The sequence below is a fragment of the Mercurialis annua genome, linkage group LG2, assembly GCF_937616625.2.
Source record: "Mercurialis annua linkage group LG2, ddMerAnnu1.2, whole genome shotgun sequence".
Lineage (NCBI taxonomy): Eukaryota > Viridiplantae > Streptophyta > Magnoliopsida > Malpighiales > Euphorbiaceae > Mercurialis > Mercurialis annua.
This window is the reverse complement of record NC_065571.1, coordinates 9,998,888-10,021,194: the sequence shown is the minus strand read 5'-3', so window position 1 is coordinate 10,021,194 and position 22,307 is coordinate 9,998,888. Positions and strand designations below refer to the sequence as shown.

The following is a 22,307-nucleotide window of genomic DNA, read 5'->3' as shown; positions in this document are numbered from 1 at the left end:
TAGACAAGAAATACATCATTTTATTTTATAACACCAAGAACAAAAAAGGAAAACCAGATTACGAGCACAGATAAAAATGTGCTTATCTACACCAACAAACACACAAATTCTTACACACAAAAAAAACATATTTCATTATTTTACATTAATCCCATAATACAGTACTGTAAAAGCATACTTTGACATGCGTTGGCTATGATAATCAGGAGAATGCCGATGAGAGCTACCGTAGGTATGAGTTTTGCCATTTTTTGGTAGTTAATGGCGGAAGTGCAAAATGTAAATGGGTTTATTTGTAGGAGATTTTAGAGAGTGCATGTGAAGAACGTGGAAGATGTATAAAATGGCGAGTCATTTGCATAAGTTTTTGAGTTTTACATCTGTTTTTGGAGTATGGTTTGTGCTGACACATAAAACACCAACATGTAATTTTTTTTTTTTAAGAATAAAATTATATTAAAGCCACGAGAAGTCGCGAAAACCGCTACTCTAAACTTTTGCACAAATAGCGGCACACTCTAGATGGCACGCTAGAAACTTAGGTAAAAAGTAGCGGACAAACAGATCAACTGTTCAAATACAAAATATTGAATGGATTCATAAAAAAAATCCAAACCGAAAAAAAATTCTTTTGATAGTTTCTATGATTTTGTTTTTAGTTTCTCTTATATTTTACCACTGTTATAAAAAAAATCAAATCAAATGGTAAAGTGTGATTACCGGTTGACATTTTAATAGATAGATAAAAATTAATAAATGAATACGGTTCTACTTAAAACATAAAAAAAACTAGACTATTTTATGGTCTAATGGTTTAATAATTTTCAGTTTTTATAATATTTTTTTAAATTGAAATAGTTGAACAGTATATTTATTTTTAAAGATGTATGAAACCGGTCTGATTTTAATTTTTAAATTGTATTGGTTGAACTAACAGATTTTGTTCGATTATTATTATATAAATTTTTAGATAAATGATTGATATAAAATCTCTACCACAAGGAATGGTAGACAAATCCAAAAAAAGAATTACAAAGGATCATCAAAATTTTACAAAATAATCAAGGCTATGAATTGTTTTTTTTTGAATTATAGGTTGGAGGTAATTAAATCTATTTTGTGGTTAGTTGTAACTCTTATTACAATTATTTTGCAGAGTATTTGGTTACAATTTTATAGTTTATGTTAAGTTTGATAGGCATTTATAATATTGTATAAATATTCTCATGCTTACTGTGAGCAAATTTGGAGCCGAAATAATAAAAAATAAAAAATAGTTTTGCGACCGTATTCGGTCACAAATAGTGTAATATAATTTTCGCTATTAATTATATGCTGACCGAATTTGGATCACTAATATTAAAATAATATGCTTGCTTTAAGAATAAATTAATATTGTGCAATAGCAATTGACGAAGAGAAACTGATCACATATATGAATAACTTTGGTCGCAATATAAATTATTAGCGACAGGAATAGTCCCTTTTTCTAAATTTTCCTTGCGACCGAATATCAATCCCAGTCCCTAAAACCTTCAGGATCTAGGCTTTTTGCGACTACTGGAGACTGGAATATTCCAATTAGCGACCAAATATGGACTTTTCCAATTTTTCTGTCGGTAATAAACATTTTTCTTGCAGTGTATATGAGAAGTGTATGATTTGAGTATTTTAGGTTTATTTAACTTAATATTATTAGTCACATTATGAACTCACTAAAGTTTATTCAGATTTGTGGGTTGAAAATTCTGGGATCACTCAACTTTCGCCAAATTTTTGCAAAATTATTGAATTTCAAAATGTTACAAAAGAGTTACTCTACTCACTATTAGTGAATTTCCGGTGGTTCTTAAATAATTTCCAGTGGTATTTGTCCAACGTGGCTTTTGGATGCTGAGTCATGCTCGCCTCCTTCGCCATGTCATCCAACAATATTCCTAGGCGTCCACATCATCCCTTATTCCCTATTCTTTTAGTCATAATTTATTTTCTAATTATGTCCTAATTAAACACAACTATCCTAATTAAATTATTTTAACTTTAATTAAATTAAATTAAAACTAAACTTATAAATATAATAATTCTACATGTATTGTGAAGGCTTATGATTTTTATGGACGAAGTGTCATCAATACCCATATATTGGTTAGCAGCTACAGAAGAAAGCAAATCCATACATGAAGCACACAACTCATGCATCAACCAAATTATATAGTACCATTTATAGAGTTGTTGTACGGTTAGGTTAGTATTTTTTGCGGCAACTTACCTAATTTTATATCCTAATGCAGCAACTTATCTTATTTTATATCCTAATTACATTATAACTCTAATACTAATTAAATGTCTAATTTAATTATAATTAATTAGTAAATTACTAAAATATCCAACTAACTAATAAATTAACAAGAACTATTAGGTAAAAGTGTCTGTCCCCCCCTCCGTACTTTTATATATAGTACTAGCGTTTCGCCACGTGCTACGCACGTGAGCGACATTTACATGACCCGTTATATATATATATATATATATATATATATATATATTTTAAACATTCTTTATAAATAATTTTTATTTAAATTAAAAAAATTGATATCTTTTTCATGTACATAACCTATCCATGTGAGTGGTATTTATGTGACCCGTTATTTATAAATAACTTATTCTTTTATCTATATTATTTTGATTCTTATAATATTTATTTTGATATTGTAGTATATAAGTTATATTTATATAACTCATTATATATATTGAACACTAATAAAACTATTACAGTTTTTATTATATTTTTTTGGATTTTAATTTTTATGTTTAGATTTTCTTTTAAAAACTAAAATGTTAAATTTTAATCATTGCTGATATTTATTTTGTTGTAATAATATGATTAAAGTATATTAATCCCACCTGAATTTTAAAATAATGTGATTGAGACACTCTTACTTAGCTTAATAGCCAGTAAAATTTTGGGCCAACTTTCTATTGCCGTTATTTATTACATTTGTTTTCTTTCTTTGCCCATTACATTAACACCACAGCCATATTATATAGTGAGATATGTAGTTTTTATGCGTATAAAAAGTAATATCCTAGTAAAATTCTAATTAGAATTATTAGATCTTATTATTAGAGTTGTATTTGTACTTGATTTCTTTATTAGCATTAGTCTTACGATTAAACTCCCGGTCCTTATTCAAATCAAACACTCATTTTTTTATATATTAGAATTAGACTTTTATTTGACTTCGTAATTTTTTTAATACGTGCTATGCACGTGAGCGGTATTTATATGACCCGTTATATGTATAATATTAATTTTATTAAATAAAATATCTTAATTTTTATTAACTATTATTGATTATTTTATTAAAACTACAACACATGCTGATATTAGTATGACCCGTTATATGTAATAAATTATTATATATAATACCTCCATTTTGTAATAAGTTATTATAATTAATTTTTTATATAAATTAAATTCTTACAAAAAAATAAATAAATAGACAAAGTGCTACGCACATGAGTAATATTTATATGACCCATAATATATTAAATATTACTTTAAATATTATATATAATAATATTCTTTTTGTTAATAAAACACTATAATAAATCTATTTTAAATAGTTTATTGTTTATCCACAGCATGTTATAGTGTTTTATATGACCCATTTTCAATAAACAACTACTTTTATTGTTTATCCACATGTGGGTCATATAAAACAATGTTGTGTTTTTGTTTTTTTTGGCTGTTAACATGCTGCATGATTGAAAATGGGTTTAAAAGTAGTTATTATTTTAAATATTACTTTAAATATTTATATGACCCATTTTCAATCATGCCGCATGTTAACAGCCAAAAAAAAGAAAAACACAACATTGAAAATAATAACATAAAAATACATGTTATTTTCCCAACTTTGGCCACCCAAACTGACAAAAGAAAATTTGGTGATGAAAGGTCAATTAAACCACCGAATAATAAAGCGTACAGTTTAGAATTAGAAAATAAAAATAAAAGGACAAGGTAGTGAGCTAAATAGTCTCTAAACTCAATATTATTCATCCTTAAAAATTAGGATAACCACACCTCAAAACTGACCACACCACCGAAATCAGTCATCTGCTGCTTGGCAAGGTGATGTTGCAGAAAATTAAAATTTTCGTTTATGTTGACATATTTATAACAAAAATTATTAACTAAATTTCTGAGAAGTTATGTATGAGTCAAACTCTAACTTATTGACTTTGTTTTTCAATAGTAATTGAACTCCTAAATTAAGTAATTATAATATTTTATTATTAGTTTTATTTTTTAATTATAAATTATACCCTTAATGAAACCTACTAAAGTAATTTTACCTGTCCTCCTCCCACATATAAGATAGTTATAGATAGATTATAGATATAGATAGATATGTAGTGGTTTATGTAATTAACATATACGTATATATTAACTTCATTTTTGCTGACTTTCTTAATTTCTTTTGCATCAATACTAAATTTAACATGAACATAAAGTGTTAAATTCTTTTTCGGTTACCAAACTACATTTTATTTACAAAACCGTTAAATTTATTATTAATTGAGCATTTCATATTAAATTTATTATTAATTGAGCATTTCAGGGTGTTTTTGTAATTTGAATTTTTTAAATAAACATTATATTGTATATCTAAAAACTTTAATCAATTTTAAGCTATTTTTAAAATTTTGTATTTGAACAGTTGATCTGTTTGTCCGCTACTTTTTGTGTTAGAATGTCATATACTCTATATCCTTTGACATTAGATGGATAACCAATGAATATACATTTGTTGGCTCTAGGGTCAAGTTTATTCTTATGAGGACCTACTGTTGAAACAAAACATTGGCAACCAAAGACTTTAAGATTATCAAAAACTGGTTGAGATTTATATAAAACAAAGAAAGGACTGTTATTATCAAGAATAGGGGAAGGTATTCTATTTATGAGATAGGCTGCATGTAAGATGCAATCTATCCAAAATTTTAAAGGTAAAGAAGCTTGAATACGAAGGGAACGAGCCACATTTAGCAAGTGTTGGTGTTTCCTTTCAACCACACTGTTTTGTTGTGGTGTATAAATGCATGAAGTTTGGTGTATAATTCCTTTGGATGCATAAAAATCAACCATATCAAATTCTTTGCCATTATCTGATCTTATGCATTTAGTATTATATGAGAACTGTGTTTGAATCAGGGTTACAAAATTGACAATTAAACTCCTGACTTCAGATTTACTTTTCATTGGATATATCCATACATATCTGCTCTTGTCATCCACAATTGTTAAGAAATAAAAGTGACCATACAAAGATGCTATAGGAAATGGGCCCCAAATGTCCATATGTATTAGATCAAAACAATTATTGACATTAGTAGTACTTACTGGAAATGAAGGTTTTCTTTGTTTAGCTAGATGACAGACATCACATTGAAAGTCTTGGTTTGTGTCTATTCTATTATCTAGTTGATACAATGCACGCATTCTAGGAAAAGAAGGGTGGCCAAATCTGCAGTGCCACAAATTTTGAGAAGAAACTTTACAAGAATTAACAAACATATTATTTGAACATGAAACAGATTCATCAGAATGCACTAATTGATATAAACCATTGCGAAGTTCAGCTATACCAATCGTCTTCCAATTGATAATGTCCTGGATAAAACATGTTTTAGAATAAACCATTAAGCAACATTTATTATTTTTCAGCAATTGACTAGCAGATATCAAGTTGAAACTAAATTTGGGAACAAACAGTGCATTGTGCAGTGTTAAATTTTGTGAAAGACACACATCACCAATGTGTGTTACTTGAACCTTTTGTGAATTAGGTAGTCTTATAAACACATGAGATACTGGTTTTGGATTAATCAATGAGTCAAGGGAACTGACTATGTGATCAGTTGCCCCTGTATCAATTATCCAAGATAATTTTGTAATCTTACTTTCTATTGAACTAGAATTCAGAATAATACCTGGTTCTTCAATAGGATTGAAGTTTGCAGCAAGGGTATTAATCTGAGGTTGAGAATTCTGATTCTGAGCATAAGCCTGGTTCTGAGCATAGGTCTGATTTTGAGCATAGGTCTGAGCATGACTCTGAGCATGAGCATGACTCTGAGCATAACTTTGAGCAGGATTCTGAGTGTGAATCAAGCTTATGAGTTGATTGTATTGTTCCTTTGTGAGAATCATGGGTGAATTGTCATCTTCACCATTGACATGAGGATCATTGTTATTATGAGATTCATCTATCTCAAGTTGGTTTACTGTTCCATTGAAGTTTCTGACTGGTGGTTTATAACCAGGAGGGTATCCATGCTTCTTGAAGCATTTTTCAACTGGATGGCCGTAGCCTCCACAGTAAGTACAAGTTGGTTTCTTGTTGTTACTATATCTCCTTGATCCATTGGTATTGTACTGATTATAACCAGTGTTAGGCTTAAAATTTGAACTAGATGCAGATTGAGTCTGCATGTAGTTTTGACCATTAAAGTTTCCTTTTCCAGCATACAAGATGTTGGATTCAATCATCTGTGGCTGAGCAGAGACATTTTCACCATTTTCTCGTTCATGTTGGATCACAAGTGCAAATACACGATTAATAGAGGGTAGAGGCTCCATTAACAAAATCTGTGACTTAACCACAGAGAATTTGTCATTAAGACCTTTAAGAAATCTTATCACAAAATCCTGATCATGATATTTCTTCACAATTTCAACAAGTCCACAATCACAAGTTGAATGACAATTACAAGTAGGAATTGGCCTTAGATTGCTCAACTCATCCCAAACAGTCCCCAAATGAGTGAAATAATCAACGACAGATGAATTACCTTGTTTTAAAGAATAAATCTCATTCTGAAGATCAGAGATCCTTACTGCATCTCCTTGAGCAAATCTTTCATGCAAATCTTCCCATAGATCTTTAGCAAAATCTATCCAAATCACACTCTGAGCTATAGAGGGTGAAAGTGATCTCATCAGCCATGAGAGCACTAAAGTATTGCAACGTTCCCAAACATCATATCCAAGATCATTCTTTCCAGGTACTGTGATGCTGCCATCAACAAACTTGATTTTGTTCTTCGAAATAAGTGCCATACGCATGGATCGTTGATAAGTGTATATTTTACGTTATTTAGAGGTCATTTATTTACTAGTTTTTAGTATTTTATGATGTAAAATATACGCTTATTTAGTTAATTTCGCTTATTTGATAAATTATTTGTAGAATGTAAATATTTAATGTTTCTTGAGTTTTTAGGAATAAAACAGAGTTAAAATGCAAAAATAGTCAGAGCCAGAAGGATTCGAGCTGAGTTCAAGAAAGCCAACCAAGTTTCGGGTCAAACCGAGTCAAACCGAACCGAACCAGAAAAGAACCCACAAACAGCAGCTCAGCCGGCCTTCAGCCGGCCCACGACAATGAGCCGGCCAAGGGCCGGCTGATCACTGCTTCTTGGGGATCATTTCGATTCTTGTAGAATCGCAAGGGGATTCTTGACCGATACACTCATACACCTTCCATAAGCCACATATATTGTGTTCACACTCAAAGAGATCTTTTCTTGGCTTGCACTCAAAGTATGAATCAAGAAGATATCTAATCAAGCTATCTTTGGAAACGAGATAAGTGAATCATGATTCACTCAAGACGCTTATGGAAGAACTTGCTCCCTACTCCGCTCTACATGGAAAGAAGATATTCAATGCTTGATCATCACTCCAACTCCATGATATGAAGAGGGATTCTTGGCTTGAGCTCCACTCCTAGCACCTCTATAAATAGCTTGCATTTGTGTAGAGAAAAATCATCCTTTAGAGATCAATAAATCTTTCGGGATCTTAAACATCTTTCAATTTAGAGATCATACATTTTGTAGTTTACATCTAGATCATAGACAAGCCATTAGAGGTAGTCTATTTTAGTATCATTTCTACTCGATAGTTTGGGATTATTACGCAAAACATATTGGAATTCCGGAGTTAAGGTACAACATTATTGAGAGATCAATTACCGTTGTGTTCTTGTTAATCATGAATTCCATATATGTTATTGTTGAATTTCCTTTAATTATGAGTAGCTAAACCCATTTTCGGGGATTATTAATTGGACTTATGTCTACTTGATCATATTGGGATATTGGATTGTTATTAAAATGATGTGTTAATTAATGCTCATAATGCTTGAATGTTTTTGGCCAATTCATTCACTGCCCTATGTTTTAATTATGACTTGAGAGAGCTTAATTGAAATAGATCAGTTAATTAACAACGTATGAATTAATAACACGAGAGTGAGTTAATGAATACGTGTTCTTGAGGTTTGCTTAATAAATGTCATTTAATCACTTGATTTGGTATTTTATAACACGAGAGTGAGTAATCTGCCTATTAATTGGTTATTTATATATTTTTATCTATAGCGGCTTGAGAGAGAGTTATAGATGCATTAGACTAGCCTGAACCATTAAATTAATAACATAATCCAAATATCCCATGAGATTAATGACATAAAGAAAATTAATAATCCCTGATCTTCCTTATTATTGTTTAAACCCATTTTTATTCAAAGCTTATTTTTATTCTAAATTAAATCTGTTTAAATCTATTTTATTAATTTTAAATCACTTCAACCAAATTATCTTTTTGGCTATCCAAATTGAGTATCTTAATTGGGTGTATTTAGTTGCTTTCCTTGTGGGTACGATATCTGGACTTCACAGTCTATATTACGAGTTGACACTGTACACTTGCAGCAAATTATCTCAACAAGTTTTTGGCGCCGTTGCCGGGGAAAGCATATCTTTAACATCTAAGTTAGGATAGCTCGGCTTGTTTTAGTCTTTTATTTTCTTGTTTTACACGTGGGTTTTGTTGTTTTTGTTGATACAGGTACTCTTCTTGTAGTGTATGCATAATACACGTCGCAAAGGTCTACCTTTAGAAACATTTCAACCAGATCTCACAACTTTTGAGCGAAGCATCAGAAAATCAGCTCAAAAGAATCTAAATATGGCAGACGAAGATGGTAATCCGCTTGGATTAAATAATGAAGGGGATAACAGAGTAATCCCCCAAAATCTGCAGAATCCCCAGAATCTGCAGAATCCGCAGAATCTGCAGAATCCACAAGATCTGCAAGGACAGAATAATAACAGGCAGAGACAACCAACATTGATGGAATTCTTTCAGCCGAATGTAGGAAATAATACGCATGGTTACTTTGCACATCCTGTGCGGGCAAACCATTACGAGATTAAAACCAGTATCATTCAGTTGTTAGAAGCCCGCTGTCAGTTCTATGGGCTACCAAATGAAGATCCAAATGCGCACATCTCAAATTTCCTGGAGGTGTGCAGTACATTCAAGCTCAGTAACATGACAGAAGATGAAGTTTGGCTGCGCTTATTCCCATTTTCTCTGAGGGATAAAGCGAAAATTTGGATTCACGCTCTGCCTAGAGTTGGCATTAACAGATGGCCAGATTTGGCCAAGGCATTCCTGAACAAGTACTTTCCCATGGCGAAGACCGCAAAGCTGACTAGAGATATCATGCTTTATCAGCAATTGGATGGAGAATCAGTGAGTGACGCATGGGAGCGGTACAAGGAATTGCAGAGAAAAGTTCCTCATCATCATATTACCAGAGAGAATTTGATCCAAAATTTCTATAATGGGTCAAATGATCAGACCAGGAGCATCATTGATACAGCTGCAGGAGGGTCATTGATGAGGAAGACCACTGATGCAGCATTTGAGCTGTTAGATGAGTTGGCAGTGAACAGCTGTTCTTGGCCAACTGAGAGGGCGAAAGCACCTGCTCAGAGAGGAGTGATGGAAGTTTCTACTGACCCAGTAGTGGAGACGGTCAAGTCACTACTACAGGATTTTCTCACAAAACAAGTTGTAGCACCCAACACTCATAATGTTGCTGCAATTCAGAGCAACTGCGAGGTTTGTGAAGATCCTAGCCATATGGCGAATGAGTGCTATGTGATGTCGCAGCAGTTCAACGAGCAAGTCAACTATGTGGGAGGACAGAGACCAGGAAATAATCCATATGCTGCTACTTACAATCCAGGGTGGAGAAATCACCCAAATTTCTCATGGAAGGATAATGGAAATCAGACCCACAATCAGGCAGGTCCTAGTTTTCAAGGAGAACAAAGACCACAGCAGAATCAGGGTAACTTCCAAAATCAAGGCAGCTTTTACCATCAGAACAATATGCCACAGCATCCACCTGGTTTCCAGCAGAACGAACATGGAGAGTCTCTGCACAACAAAATTGATAAGATGATGGAGTTGATCCTAAAGAAGGACGCAGAGACTCAACAAGCACTTAAGAATCATGCTGCTACTATTCACAATCAAGAATTGCAAATACAGCAGATGGCTAAAGCACTCCAAAACCGAAATCAAGGTGGTTTACCGTCCACTACTGAGGCAAATCCAAGAGAGCAAGTCAAGGCGATAACACTAAGGAGTTCAAAAGTATTGCCTAAAGCTCATGCAGAGAAGGTTATATTAGAGGCAGAAAAGGAGCAGTGTAAGGAAAAGGAACCTGAAAAGGTAGTCACTAAACCTACTCCACTACCTCCGTATGTACCCAAAATACCATTCCCTCAGCGATTGAAGAAGCCACAAGACACTTGGAAGTTTCATCAGTTTTTAGATACTTTCAAGAAGCTGCAAATCAACGTCAGTTTGGCTGACGCATTACGAGAAATGCCGCATTATGCCAAGTTTTTGAAGGACATCCTCATGAACAAGAGGAGCTGGGATGAGAATACGGCTCCATTTACTGAAAATTGCAGCTCCATTAGCTTGAGCAAATTACCAACAAAGCTCGAAGATCCAGGGAGTTTTACTATTCCTTGTACTATTGGTAATTTGCAAACTATTAACTGTCTTTGTGATTTGGGTGCCAGTATAAATTTAATGCCTCTATCTTTGTTTAGGCAACTACTTGGTGACCAACAGGTTAAGACCACCCCAATGATGCTGCAGTTGGCTGACCATTCGGTCAAGAAGCCATATGGGATCGTGGAAAACGTATTAGTTAAGGTCGACAAATTCATATTTCCAGTGGATTTTGTCGTCCTTGACTATGAGATTGACAAAGAATGCCCATTGATCCTTGGACGCCCATTTATGAACACAAGCAGAGCACTCATTGATGTGAATGCGGGCAAGCTGACTCTGCGAATAGAGGAAGAAAGCGTGGAGTTTGAAATGAAGAAGAGCGAACAATGCTTGAGCAATGAAGAAAAATGCATGAGGGTCGACTATGTTGAGGGAAGCGGGCATGAAAACAAGAGGGAAGTTATGTACTTGTCCATTCCTGAGATATTCCGAGAAATCGAGCCATCAAGCAAAGAGGGAACAATGTGCGAGCCATTATGTCATAAACCTGCGCAGTCAGTAGAGAAGCGGGCACTTGCGAAACTTCCACCTCCTGCAAAGCCACGAAAGCGTAAACCCAAAAAATGGGCAGGGTGGAAGTTGAGACTCAGTCACAAGACTAATGACATAGGACCATTGCAGCCAGAAAACCTTAGTGATGGTAAGTTTGTTATGCTAAATACTTCTCAAGGATCTTGTGCAGGCAAGCTTATATCAAAATGGAGTGGACCATTCAAACTTCGGCGCAACATTGGTCCAGAAGTGGTGGAATTGGAGAGCGCGAATGGAGATAATTTTAAGGTTCTTAGACAATGGTGTAAACCGTGTCTTAGAACTTTTATTGATCAAGGACATGAGCGAGTTGCTCTAGTTGATCCTCCATGATTCTATTACCATACGGTCAAGCTAATGACCATAAACAAGCACGATTTGGGAGAAATTCCAAATTGTTCATTTTTTTTTTCTCATGCTTTAAATAGTCAGTCTAAATTTTCATCCATTTCTGTTTATTTTTATTTTATGTAGTACTTTTCACTTTATTTTGTTTTTCTTCTAATTATAACATGTTGTCTTTAGCTTTTATTTGTGATCCAGCCACCGCCATGTGCTCAAAAGCAGGCATTGTTATCAGTCAAAAGCGGATAGCAGCTTTGTGGAAATTTCGCTGCAATCCTAAAAAGGGAAGAATTTTTATTATTCTTCTTCTTTTTGTGCACTTTTTCATACATTGAGGACAATGCATTATTTTAAAGTGGGGGGTGGGGAAAGAAGAAAAATAATAAAAGAATTAAAAAAATAGATTATATTAATAAATAGTGTGAGGAGTGCTCTTATTTTTTAAAATTTTAACTTGTCATTTTAATGTTTTAGGCGTAATTTTGAAATTTTGTCAGTAAAGGTTATCTCCCGGTCAATGAATGTCTTGAATGCATTTTCTAGTTTAAACAATTAAATGTTGATGCTTGCCTAATGAAATGCAATTTGTATGACATGTTTTGATGAGATTATGGTGAATTCTGATGGTTGGTTGTGTAATCTTGAACATGATCAAAGTTACCTAATGCGGATGCATGATATGCGTTAAAATTGGTCAATTTTGAAAATCTTGGGCATGATTGACATGATTTCATAGGAATCAAGTATGTGGCATTAAATCACCCTCTTTTGAGCGTTTGAGCCTTATTATTTGTTTGAGAGTGTTGATTATATGCGGAATTCCTAGAACTTGCTCGGTGTCTGTTCGAGACTATACGGCTGAGTTTTTGACAACTAAATGACAATGGCATTAGGATTACACCATTCTTTTAGACCACTTTCAAAAGCCTATCCTTTTTACCCTTAGTTTACACCCCTTGAGCCTTAGCCATTTCTTTGATTTTTACCACATTTCAACCATTTACCCTTTCACAATTCACCTCTTTGAACACCCCAATTTGACTTGGTCAACTTAAATTGAGAAAATAAACGTGAATCTAGCTTGGCGAAGAAAAAGAAACTGTGAACAAGTGTTGAAAAAGAAAATAAATGCCTTAAAAGAAAAGAAAAAGAAACAAGAATGAATAACAAAGAAAAATAAAATCAATAAAAATTAGCAAAAGAAAATAAATAAAGAAAGGCAAATAAAATAAAGAAAAGTTCACTTGTGCGAAAAATTCCGAGCTAGTTCATTACTTACACTTCATAGAAAATGTTGATTTTCAAGTCAAGTTGTAGCCAAAAATATCCAAATTCTCCTACCCCGACCCTTAGCCAAGTTACAACCCATTCAAAGTCCATATAATAGTTGTCATTTACCGAGCTAAATAGTGGAGTCCGGGACTAAGAGCAAGCTTATGGCGAATTTGCATGTTTAGTGAGCTTCATTTTCACACCCGAAACACTTGAGTATTAGAGTGATATCTTGTGAGAAATTATGCTTATGCTTGATGCTTATGAATGAAATGTCATAACTTGCCCATCGATTATTAGACTAATTGATCGCATGTCCCGCAAATGATTGTAACTTTGTGATTGTCTTGAGTTAACATGATTCCAATTCAAAAGGATTCTCAAGGTCATCAGAATAAGTCATTATAATTGCATTCCTCATTTGTTTGCATATCTTTTAGTTGTTGACATTAGACGATTGCATTCGTGATTTTCATTGGTCGGGAGTAACGTTGTTGACAATTGTTCAAAATTTCGTAGGTAGTTAGATTTGTGTTTTTGAATAAATCATACTCTTCCTTGAGGACAAGCAAGGTATTAGTGTGAGGAGGTTTGATAAGTGTATATTTTACGTTATTTAGAGGTCATTTATTTACTAGTTTTTAGTATTTTATGATGTAAAATATACGCTTATTTAGTTAATTTCGCTTATTTGATAAATTATTTGTAGAATGTAAATATTTAATGTTTCTTGAGTTTTTAGGAATAAAACAGAGTTAAAATGCAAAAATAGTCAGAGCCAGAAGGATTCGAGCTGAGTTCAAGAAAGCCAACCAAGTTTCGGGTCAAACCGAGTCAAACCGAACCGAACCAGAAAAGAACCCACAAACAGCAGCTCAGCCGGCCTTCAGCCGGCCCACGACAATGAGCCGGCCAAGGGCCGGCTGATCACTGCTTCTTGGGGATCATTTCGATTCTTGTAGAATCGCAAGGGGATTCTTGACCGATACACTCATACACCTTCCATAAGCCACATATATTGTGTTCACACTCAAAGAGATCTTTTCTTGGCTTGCACTCAAAGTATGAATCAAGAAGATATCTAATCAAGCTATCTTTGGAAACGAGATAAGTGAATCATGATTCACTCAAGACGCTTATGGAAGAACTTGCTCCCTACTCCGCTCTACATGGAAAGAAGATATTCAATGCTTGATCATCACTCCAACTCCATGATATGAAGAGGGATTCTTGGCTTGAGCTCCACTCCTAGCACCTCTATAAATAGCTTGCATTTGTGTAGAGAAAAATCATCCTTTAGAGATCAATAAATCTTTCGGGATCTTAAACATCTTTCAATTTAGAGATCATACATTTTGTAGTTTACATCTAGATCATAGACAAGCCATTAGAGGTAGTCTATTTTAGTATCATTTCTACTCGATAGTTTGGGATTATTACGCAAAACATATTGGAATTCCGGAGTTAAGGTACAACATTATTGAGAGATCAATTACCGTTGTGTTCTTGTTAATCATGAATTCCATATATGTTATTGTTGAATTTCCTTTAATTATGAGTAGCTAAACCCATTTTCGGGGATTATTAATTGGACTTATGTCTACTTGATCATATTGGGATATTGGATTGTTATTAAAATGATGTGTTAATTAATGCTCATAATGCTTGAATGTTTTTGGCCAATTCATTCACTGCCCTATGTTTTAATTATGACTTGAGAGAGCTTAATTGAAATAGATCAGTTAATTAACAACGTATGAATTAATAACACGAGAGTGAGTTAATGAATACGTGTTCTTGAGGTTTGCTTAATAAATGTCATTTAATCACTTGATTTGGTATTTTATAACACGAGAGTGAGTAATCTGCCTATTAATTGGTTATTTATATATTTTTATCTATAGCGGCTTGAGAGAGAGTTATAGATGCATTAGACTAGCCTGAACCATTAAATTAATAACATAATCCAAATATCCCATGAGATTAATGACATAAAGAAAATTAATAATCCCTGATCTTCCTTATTATTGTTTAAACCCATTTTTATTCAAAGCTTATTTTTATTCTAAATTAAATCTGTTTAAATCTATTTTATTAATTTTAAATCACTTCAACCAAATTATCTTTTTGGCTATCCAAATTGAGTATCTTAATTGGGTGTATTTAGTTGCTTTCCTTGTGGGTACGATATCTGGACTTCACAGTCTATATTACGAGTTGACACTGTACACTTGCAGCAAATTATCTCAACAATCGTGACCATGAATGAAAATTATTTCCAGTTAACAGTGAAGTAGTAAGAACTAATGAAGGATTTTCATTAGGATGCAGATAATATGGACTGGAAGGTAAATCTTCTGACCTTGCAGTATTCGCCATTGAAATAGCTACTTAATGAGCTTAAAGAAAGTAAGAAACTCCAAGAAAACAGAGAGAAAATTGCTGTTTGGTTACTAAGAAAGTGAACGAGAAAATGAGCAGTTATTCAGAGAAAAGAAAAGAAAATGAGCAGCTAAGCTAATTGCTTTGATACCATGACAAAAGATGTGTTTGGAGGAAAAATGAATCTCAGCTTTATTGATTGAGCAAATATGCGTATTTATACAACAAGAAATGTAACTGCTTCTACTAACAGATTTACAGCTCAGCACTAACTACTTTCTATACACGCATAAAATACAAGCTAACTAACTAACTGATTTAGCTAATTAAATAATAACAGCTGGCAGGAGGAGGATTGATGATGTAATCATTCTGTTAGTATTAGAGCTAATGCCTTTGTAATTTTCTAATTCTACACTTAAACTACAAATTAATCAAGCATTTTAGAGCCGAAACAAAAAAAGTTGAAAAAATAAAAGAAATATTCAGAATATTAAAAAAGAGTAGATCTAATATCAAATATTCAACAAAACCATATAATACAAATTGAATTAATCAACAAAAAGATAAGAGTATGAACACCTACAGCTTTGCTGTACAGTAAATTCTTCGGAAGCAATTCTATTAGACAATTGAGATTGTTTTTTTCTTCCCCTAATCCAGTTTCTTCCTTCGCATTATTAATTTTTTTTAAGAATTTGCTATTTGATTCTATAAACCTGTTCTAATATTAATTTTTATACTAAATTTGAAAAAGAAATTGAGGAGAAGATAAACAAAATTAGTTTGGAATGGTAAGCTCCATATTAATGGTGTTAATTCAGTTAATAAAGAAGAGAAAATAAGTTTAGAAACATACAATTAAAAAAGAGGTATATTTGCTAATTTTTTAGAGAAAATTGGGATAAATACTCTCTTTTTAAAAATAATTTGATTTCATATCTCAAAAAGGAAAAGATAAAAATAATACCTTATTATTTTAATGCTTTTATTTTTTTTACTCTAAAACATGTTTATATTATAATTATACCTATTTTTTTATTAAGTTTTTATTTTAAATATATATTTTGTACTCTTATCATATTATGACAACTGTCACTTTTTATGTTTCTCTCTTTCTTTTCTTTCTCTTTCCTCTCTCCTCCTCCTCTTTTTCTTCTTTTTCTTTTTCTCATTTTCTGTTTCTTCGTCAATTTTCTTCTTTTTTTCTCCATTTTTTTCTTTTTTCTTTGCCGTTCCTTCATCGCTCCACCGTCGCTTCACTGTTCTTTTATTTTTTATTTTAACGAACTTTTCTTTAATTCATGGTGATTATTGCGATTTTTTTAACATTCAGATCTAAATCGTTACTCTTAAATTTTTGTTTCAATTTTAGATCTATTACATGAAAATGAAGTTATGATGGAAAAAAACGATTTTCTGCACACAAAAAAAACAGCATCTGATTATCATAACACTGCAGAAAAAATAATTTTTTTTCATAAAAAACAGCCTCTGATTATCATATGAGGATCACTGTATTATCATGTTATTATCATAACACTGCAGAAAAAAAAATCTACAAAGAAAAAAAATTGATTATCATGTTGTTATCCTTGTATTATCATCTCGTTATCATAATATTATTATATGATACCGAGATGATAACGTTTTATAGCACCTAAATGATAATGTTATGACAACGACATGATAATCTATGATAATGTTATGATAAAACAGTTTCTGATTATCATGTCTATACTACATTATCATGTCTAACACTCTAGTGTGATAATGTTATGATAATGAAATATGATAAGGTTATTATAACGTACATAAAAAAAATTATTGAAGGATTTCATGATAACAAAATGATAATGTTATGATAATTAAATCAGTTTCTGATTATCATGTCATTATCACTATAATAATGTATCATAAAATAGTGTCTGATTATCATGTTAATATCATTACATTATCATGTCGTTCTATAACACTGCAGTATGATAACTAGATGATAATGAAGTATGATAATTGAATGATAACGTACGTGAAAATATAATTACAAAATAATTCATAACCAGTGATAATCAGATGATAATAAAATAATAAAGTTATAATAATAGTATGATAATATGATACCTACATGTAAAAAAAATTATAGAAAAAATATGATAACGAGATGATAATGTGAAGATAATAGTATGATAATATGATACCTGTATGAAAAAAATTATAAAAAAATTATGATAACGAAATGATAATGTGAAAATAATAGTATGATAATGTTTTGTGATAATAAAATGATAATGCGATACATGCATGAAAAAAATTACAAAAAAATTATAATAACGAAATGATAACGTGATGATATCTACATAATTATATCAATGATATTGTTATAATAAGGTCATGATAATACCACGATAGTTTTTTTTTTTAAATGTTATAATAGAGAGACGTTAAAAATATAAAAAAAAATTAAGATATAATTATTAAATAAATAAATTAAATATTTTTTATACTAAATATATTCAAATATTTTATAGAAATAATATTATTTTTTATGAAAAGATTATATTAATATTATTATAAAAATAAAATATTATTTTAAAAAGTTAAAGAGATAAAAAATGACATCAAATACATATAAAAAAGAAAGAAAGAAAGAAAGATAAAGAGAACGAAAAAGAAAAAGAAAAGATGCAGGTCATGTTTTATATGATTGGAGTAAAATCCTTAACTTATGGACAAGGAGAGTAAAAACATAAAATGGCCAAATCGAGTATTTTTGTTGACTTTTCCATGTTGAGGTAGAAACTCAAATTATTTTCTTTTTTTAGGTAAATTTATAAATCTCTCAACTTTTTCGTGCTAGAGTGTTTTTGAAAAGCTCTTACCCAAATCAAGTGTTTATATAAAAAGCCCTTTATATTTTATTGAATTTGAGTCGAGCTCAAGCTCGTATATCATACGAGCTAGAACTTCAAAATTTGGGCCCATTTGAACTAGAGCTCGGTCTTGTTATTAGAACTTCAAAATTTGGGCCCATTTGAACTAGAGCTCGGTCTTGTATAACACGCTCGAGCTCTAGCTCGAGCTTGGCCCGCTTACATCCCAGCCAGCGATCAATACATGGCCATTGATTCTAACAATAAGTGAACTTTTCATTCATTTCATTTCAGCTTCTAGACTTAATTTTTCTTTGGTTTATTAAACTTTAATTTTTTTTTTCAAAGGCTAAAACTTTGATGGCAGTACATTACAGAAATATGCTTACGCAATTTTTACACAGAAAAAACACCATATTCCGATAATACACTACAAAAGCATACTACGATGACATAATTACTTATACAGGATTACACGGAAATCACTCACACAGCCATGAGTCCATGATCATAGTGAGTGAATTTACTTTATTTATTTACAAGTCTGGCTTTCAGAATAAGATTTATCTGATTCTACACTCCACTTCGCTCAGCTCACAAGACAATGGAATGCTCCTTACCCTACGGATGACTCTCGGGTACTGATGTCTCATTACCTCTCCACTCATCTCCTGATACGCAGACTCAATCGCCTGACATTGGCATTCATCTCGCACTTGCTTCAGTCGACTGCAGCACTGATGGAGCTGCTGTTTTTCTTCTCCTCCTCCTTCGGATTCCCCTGATATTGATTGCCTCATGTACTGCACGCAGGAGTTCAAGTCCTGCTTCTCCACTTCCTCACGGCATTGCCCTTCTGTTCCTGTTGGGTTTGGGTTGGTTTCGTCGATCTCGACGGTGGTGATGATGGTTCTGCGGGCGGAAGATGCGTTGGCTATCATGATGATCAGGAGAATGCTGATGAGAGCCAGTGTAGGTATGAGCTTTGCCATTGTTGTTTAATTCTCAGGAGTTGAAGGTGGAAGTGAATGAGAAGGGGTATATTTGTAGGAGATTTCAAGGGAGTGCATGTGAAGAACGTGGAAGATTATAAAATGGCGAGTCATTTATATAAGTTTTGTCTTTTTGAGGTGTCGGTTTGTGCTTACGCGTAAAAGTTAGAACAGCAATGTACAAAATCTTGTGAATATTTGACAGTTTTGATCATTTTATTTAGGGGTAAGTTAACGAGATCTCTTGATATTTTATCTACATATAAATTATGTTCCAGAAAGTCCAGTTTTTATACATATAAATTATGTTCCAGGAAAAAACAAAAATTCATATGCATTTATGTAGATACCCGTTCTGCAAATTATCAGTCATATGCATTTATGTTTCTATCACTTAAAATTCTTCTTTTGAGTACTTTCTCTTACAATGGACATCGATTGTTTTTTTTTTTGGGATAAATATATATTAAAGCCACAAGAAGTGGCAAAACCACTACTTTAAACTTTCGTACAAGAAGCGACACACACTAGGTGGCACGCTAAAGACTTAGGCAAAAAAAAGTGGGCGAGAATCAATGGTTCGAATACAAAATACTGAATGGATTCATAAAGAAATCCAAACTCGAATAGCTGAAACTCCTATTACAACTCTTAAAAAATAAAACAGTTTTAGAAAAACAACTAAAAATCACCGCATCCTTGTTTGAAACCTCGTTCCAAACAACTCTGTCATTCCTATATTTTCAAATTTCCTACACGATCAAATACTATAGCATCTCCCACAGCTTCCAATAAGGGCCCCTAGGTATCATACTCTTCCATTGGACCATAAAATCATCAAAAGAATACGGAGTAATCCAAACTAAATCCAATCTCTGAATAACACCACACCAAATACTCCTCGCAAAGACACAATGGATAAATAAATGTTCTTTTTGTTTCCACAACATCACAGAGAGAACACATACTGTTATCCGGAGAGACTATCAATCGTTTAGCCAAAAAATTCAAAGTGGGAACTCGATTGTGAAGAGATACCCTAATGAAAATTTTAACACGTGGTGGAGCCTGTGATTTTCAAAGTCGAGTAAATAAAGAAGTCTTAGAAATATATGCATAAACTCTCTCTATTGCATCTTCAAAGTCATTCCCCGAAGCCCCATCTCTTATATCACTAACAGCCTCAAAACCGAGCTGCTGAGAATTTGCAGCAGCAGGCCGACATAACTGCAGCTCCTCCACGAAAACAACAATATATATATATATATATATATATATATATATATATATATATATATATATAATTAAAATATGCATCACAATTTAATTATAGTTAATTCAAAAACAGTGTGAATGTTTATAATTTAGTCTTTTGTCACTTCTTGTGACTTTCGATATAGATATTGTTAATAGAAAAAGATGAATTGTATATGCTTTAGTCATTCTGACATCTTTTTAGTTAAAACAGTCAACTATATTTCTATTTTTATGGAAACATTAATTTAGATCGACTTTTTATTATCGTTTGAATTTACCAGTCAAATTTTATTGTTAAAACATCACTTATGTTACCTTCTACACTAGTTGAGAAAGCTAATTAATTTTCGAAGAAGTTTTTTTTTTTGTTATGTGAATGTCAAATGGATTGTTGTTACCGGATAAGTATATGCTGCAGCGGAATTGAAATTATTCAGTAGGTATTTTATTATGAATTTAATTTAATAAACAAAAATATAATAAAATAAATAACTAACACAAAAAATTTACATGTTTGGGCAATAAAAACTTATATCCATAAGTAAAGGAATCAGATCATTCACTAATCATTAAAAGGAATATAAAATTGATGGAGAATAAATAAATAGAGAACATTTTCAATAAATATTTTTTTTAAAAAATAAAATTATTATGTTTAACTCTTTACTAGAAATAACCCAAAATCAGTTTGGAGATTCCACCTTTTGAGCTACATTTTCTTCGCCATCCTTCCGCAAGCTCATTAATTGGGGTTTCCTTTACTAGAATTATGTTTCTGTATATTTATATTTAAAAAAGTTTCTTAATTAAATCGTGCTAATTTAAAATCCGATGGTTTTTTTCGTAGCAGTTCAAAGGGTATGTCGCTCATGATCTTGTCGAGCTTGTCCAGGTCCTTGGGCTCTTTTCAATCTGTAATTAATGTTCAATCTCTAAGATTATCAGTCTGCTCGTCGAGCCTTTATATCTTCTCAATGGAACAATGCTTCAATCACTTTATTAAAATTGTTTATAATAAATATTTTAATTTTTGTTATAATCTACTAATTTATTTTATCTATTTTTAGTCAACTATTCAAGGGTCGTGCTATTTGAACATGCTTAAACAATTAAAAAGTATAGACAAGAAATACATCATTTTATTTTATAACACCAAGAACAAAAAAGGAAAACCAGATTACGAGCACAGATAAAAATGTGCTTATCTACACCAACAAACACACAAATTCTTACACACAAAAAAAACATATTTCATTATTTTACATTAATCCCATAATACAGTACTGTAAAAGCATACTTTGACATGCGTTGGCTATGATAATCAGGAGAATGCCGATGAGAGCTACCGTAGGTATGAGTTTTGCCATTTTTTGGTAGTTAATGGCGGAAGTGCAAAATGTAAATGGGTTTATTTGTAGGAGATTTTAGAGAGTGCATGTGAAGAACGTGGAAGATGTATAAAATGGCGAGTCATTTGCATAAGTTTTTGAGTTTTACATCTGTTTTTGGAGTATGGTTTGTGCTGACACATAAAACACCAACATGTAATTTTTTTTTTTAAGAATAAAATTATATTAAAGCCACGAAAAGTCGCAAAAACCGCTACTATAAATTTTTGCACAAATAGCGGCACACTCTAGATGGCACGCTAGAAACTTAGATAAAAAGTAGCGGACAAACAGATCAATTGTTCAAATACAA

The 22,307-nt window shown here is 32.1% G+C and overlaps 2 protein-coding genes and 1 non-coding gene across 3 annotated transcripts; all 3 read right to left on the bottom strand.

Annotated features, from left to right (window-relative positions):
- Positions 1-1,513: 1,513 nt before the first annotated feature.
- On the bottom strand, positions 1,514-7,135 carry LOC126668154 (uncharacterized). Its single transcript, XM_050361368.1, has 4 exons — positions 6,001-7,135; positions 5,837-5,934; positions 5,411-5,680; positions 1,514-1,567 (listed from the first exon to the last, which is right to left on the bottom strand). Exons 1-4 carry the CDS (start codon positions 7,133-7,135, stop codon positions 1,514-1,516), a joined length of 1,557 nt encoding a protein of 518 aa, XP_050217325.1.
- A 2,430-nt stretch (positions 7,136-9,565) lies between these two features.
- Positions 9,566-9,672, bottom strand: LOC126670800 (small nucleolar RNA R71). The gene has a single exon (XR_007638797.1). It is a non-coding gene; the product is annotated as a small nucleolar RNA R71 (small nucleolar RNA).
- A 9,248-nt stretch (positions 9,673-18,920) lies between these two features.
- Positions 18,921-19,349, bottom strand: LOC126668153 (2S seed storage albumin protein-like). The gene has a single exon (XM_050361367.1). The coding sequence runs from the start codon at positions 19,347-19,349 to the stop codon at positions 18,921-18,923; it is 429 nt and encodes a 142-aa protein (XP_050217324.1).
- Between the last annotated feature and the right edge of the window lie 2,958 nt (positions 19,350-22,307).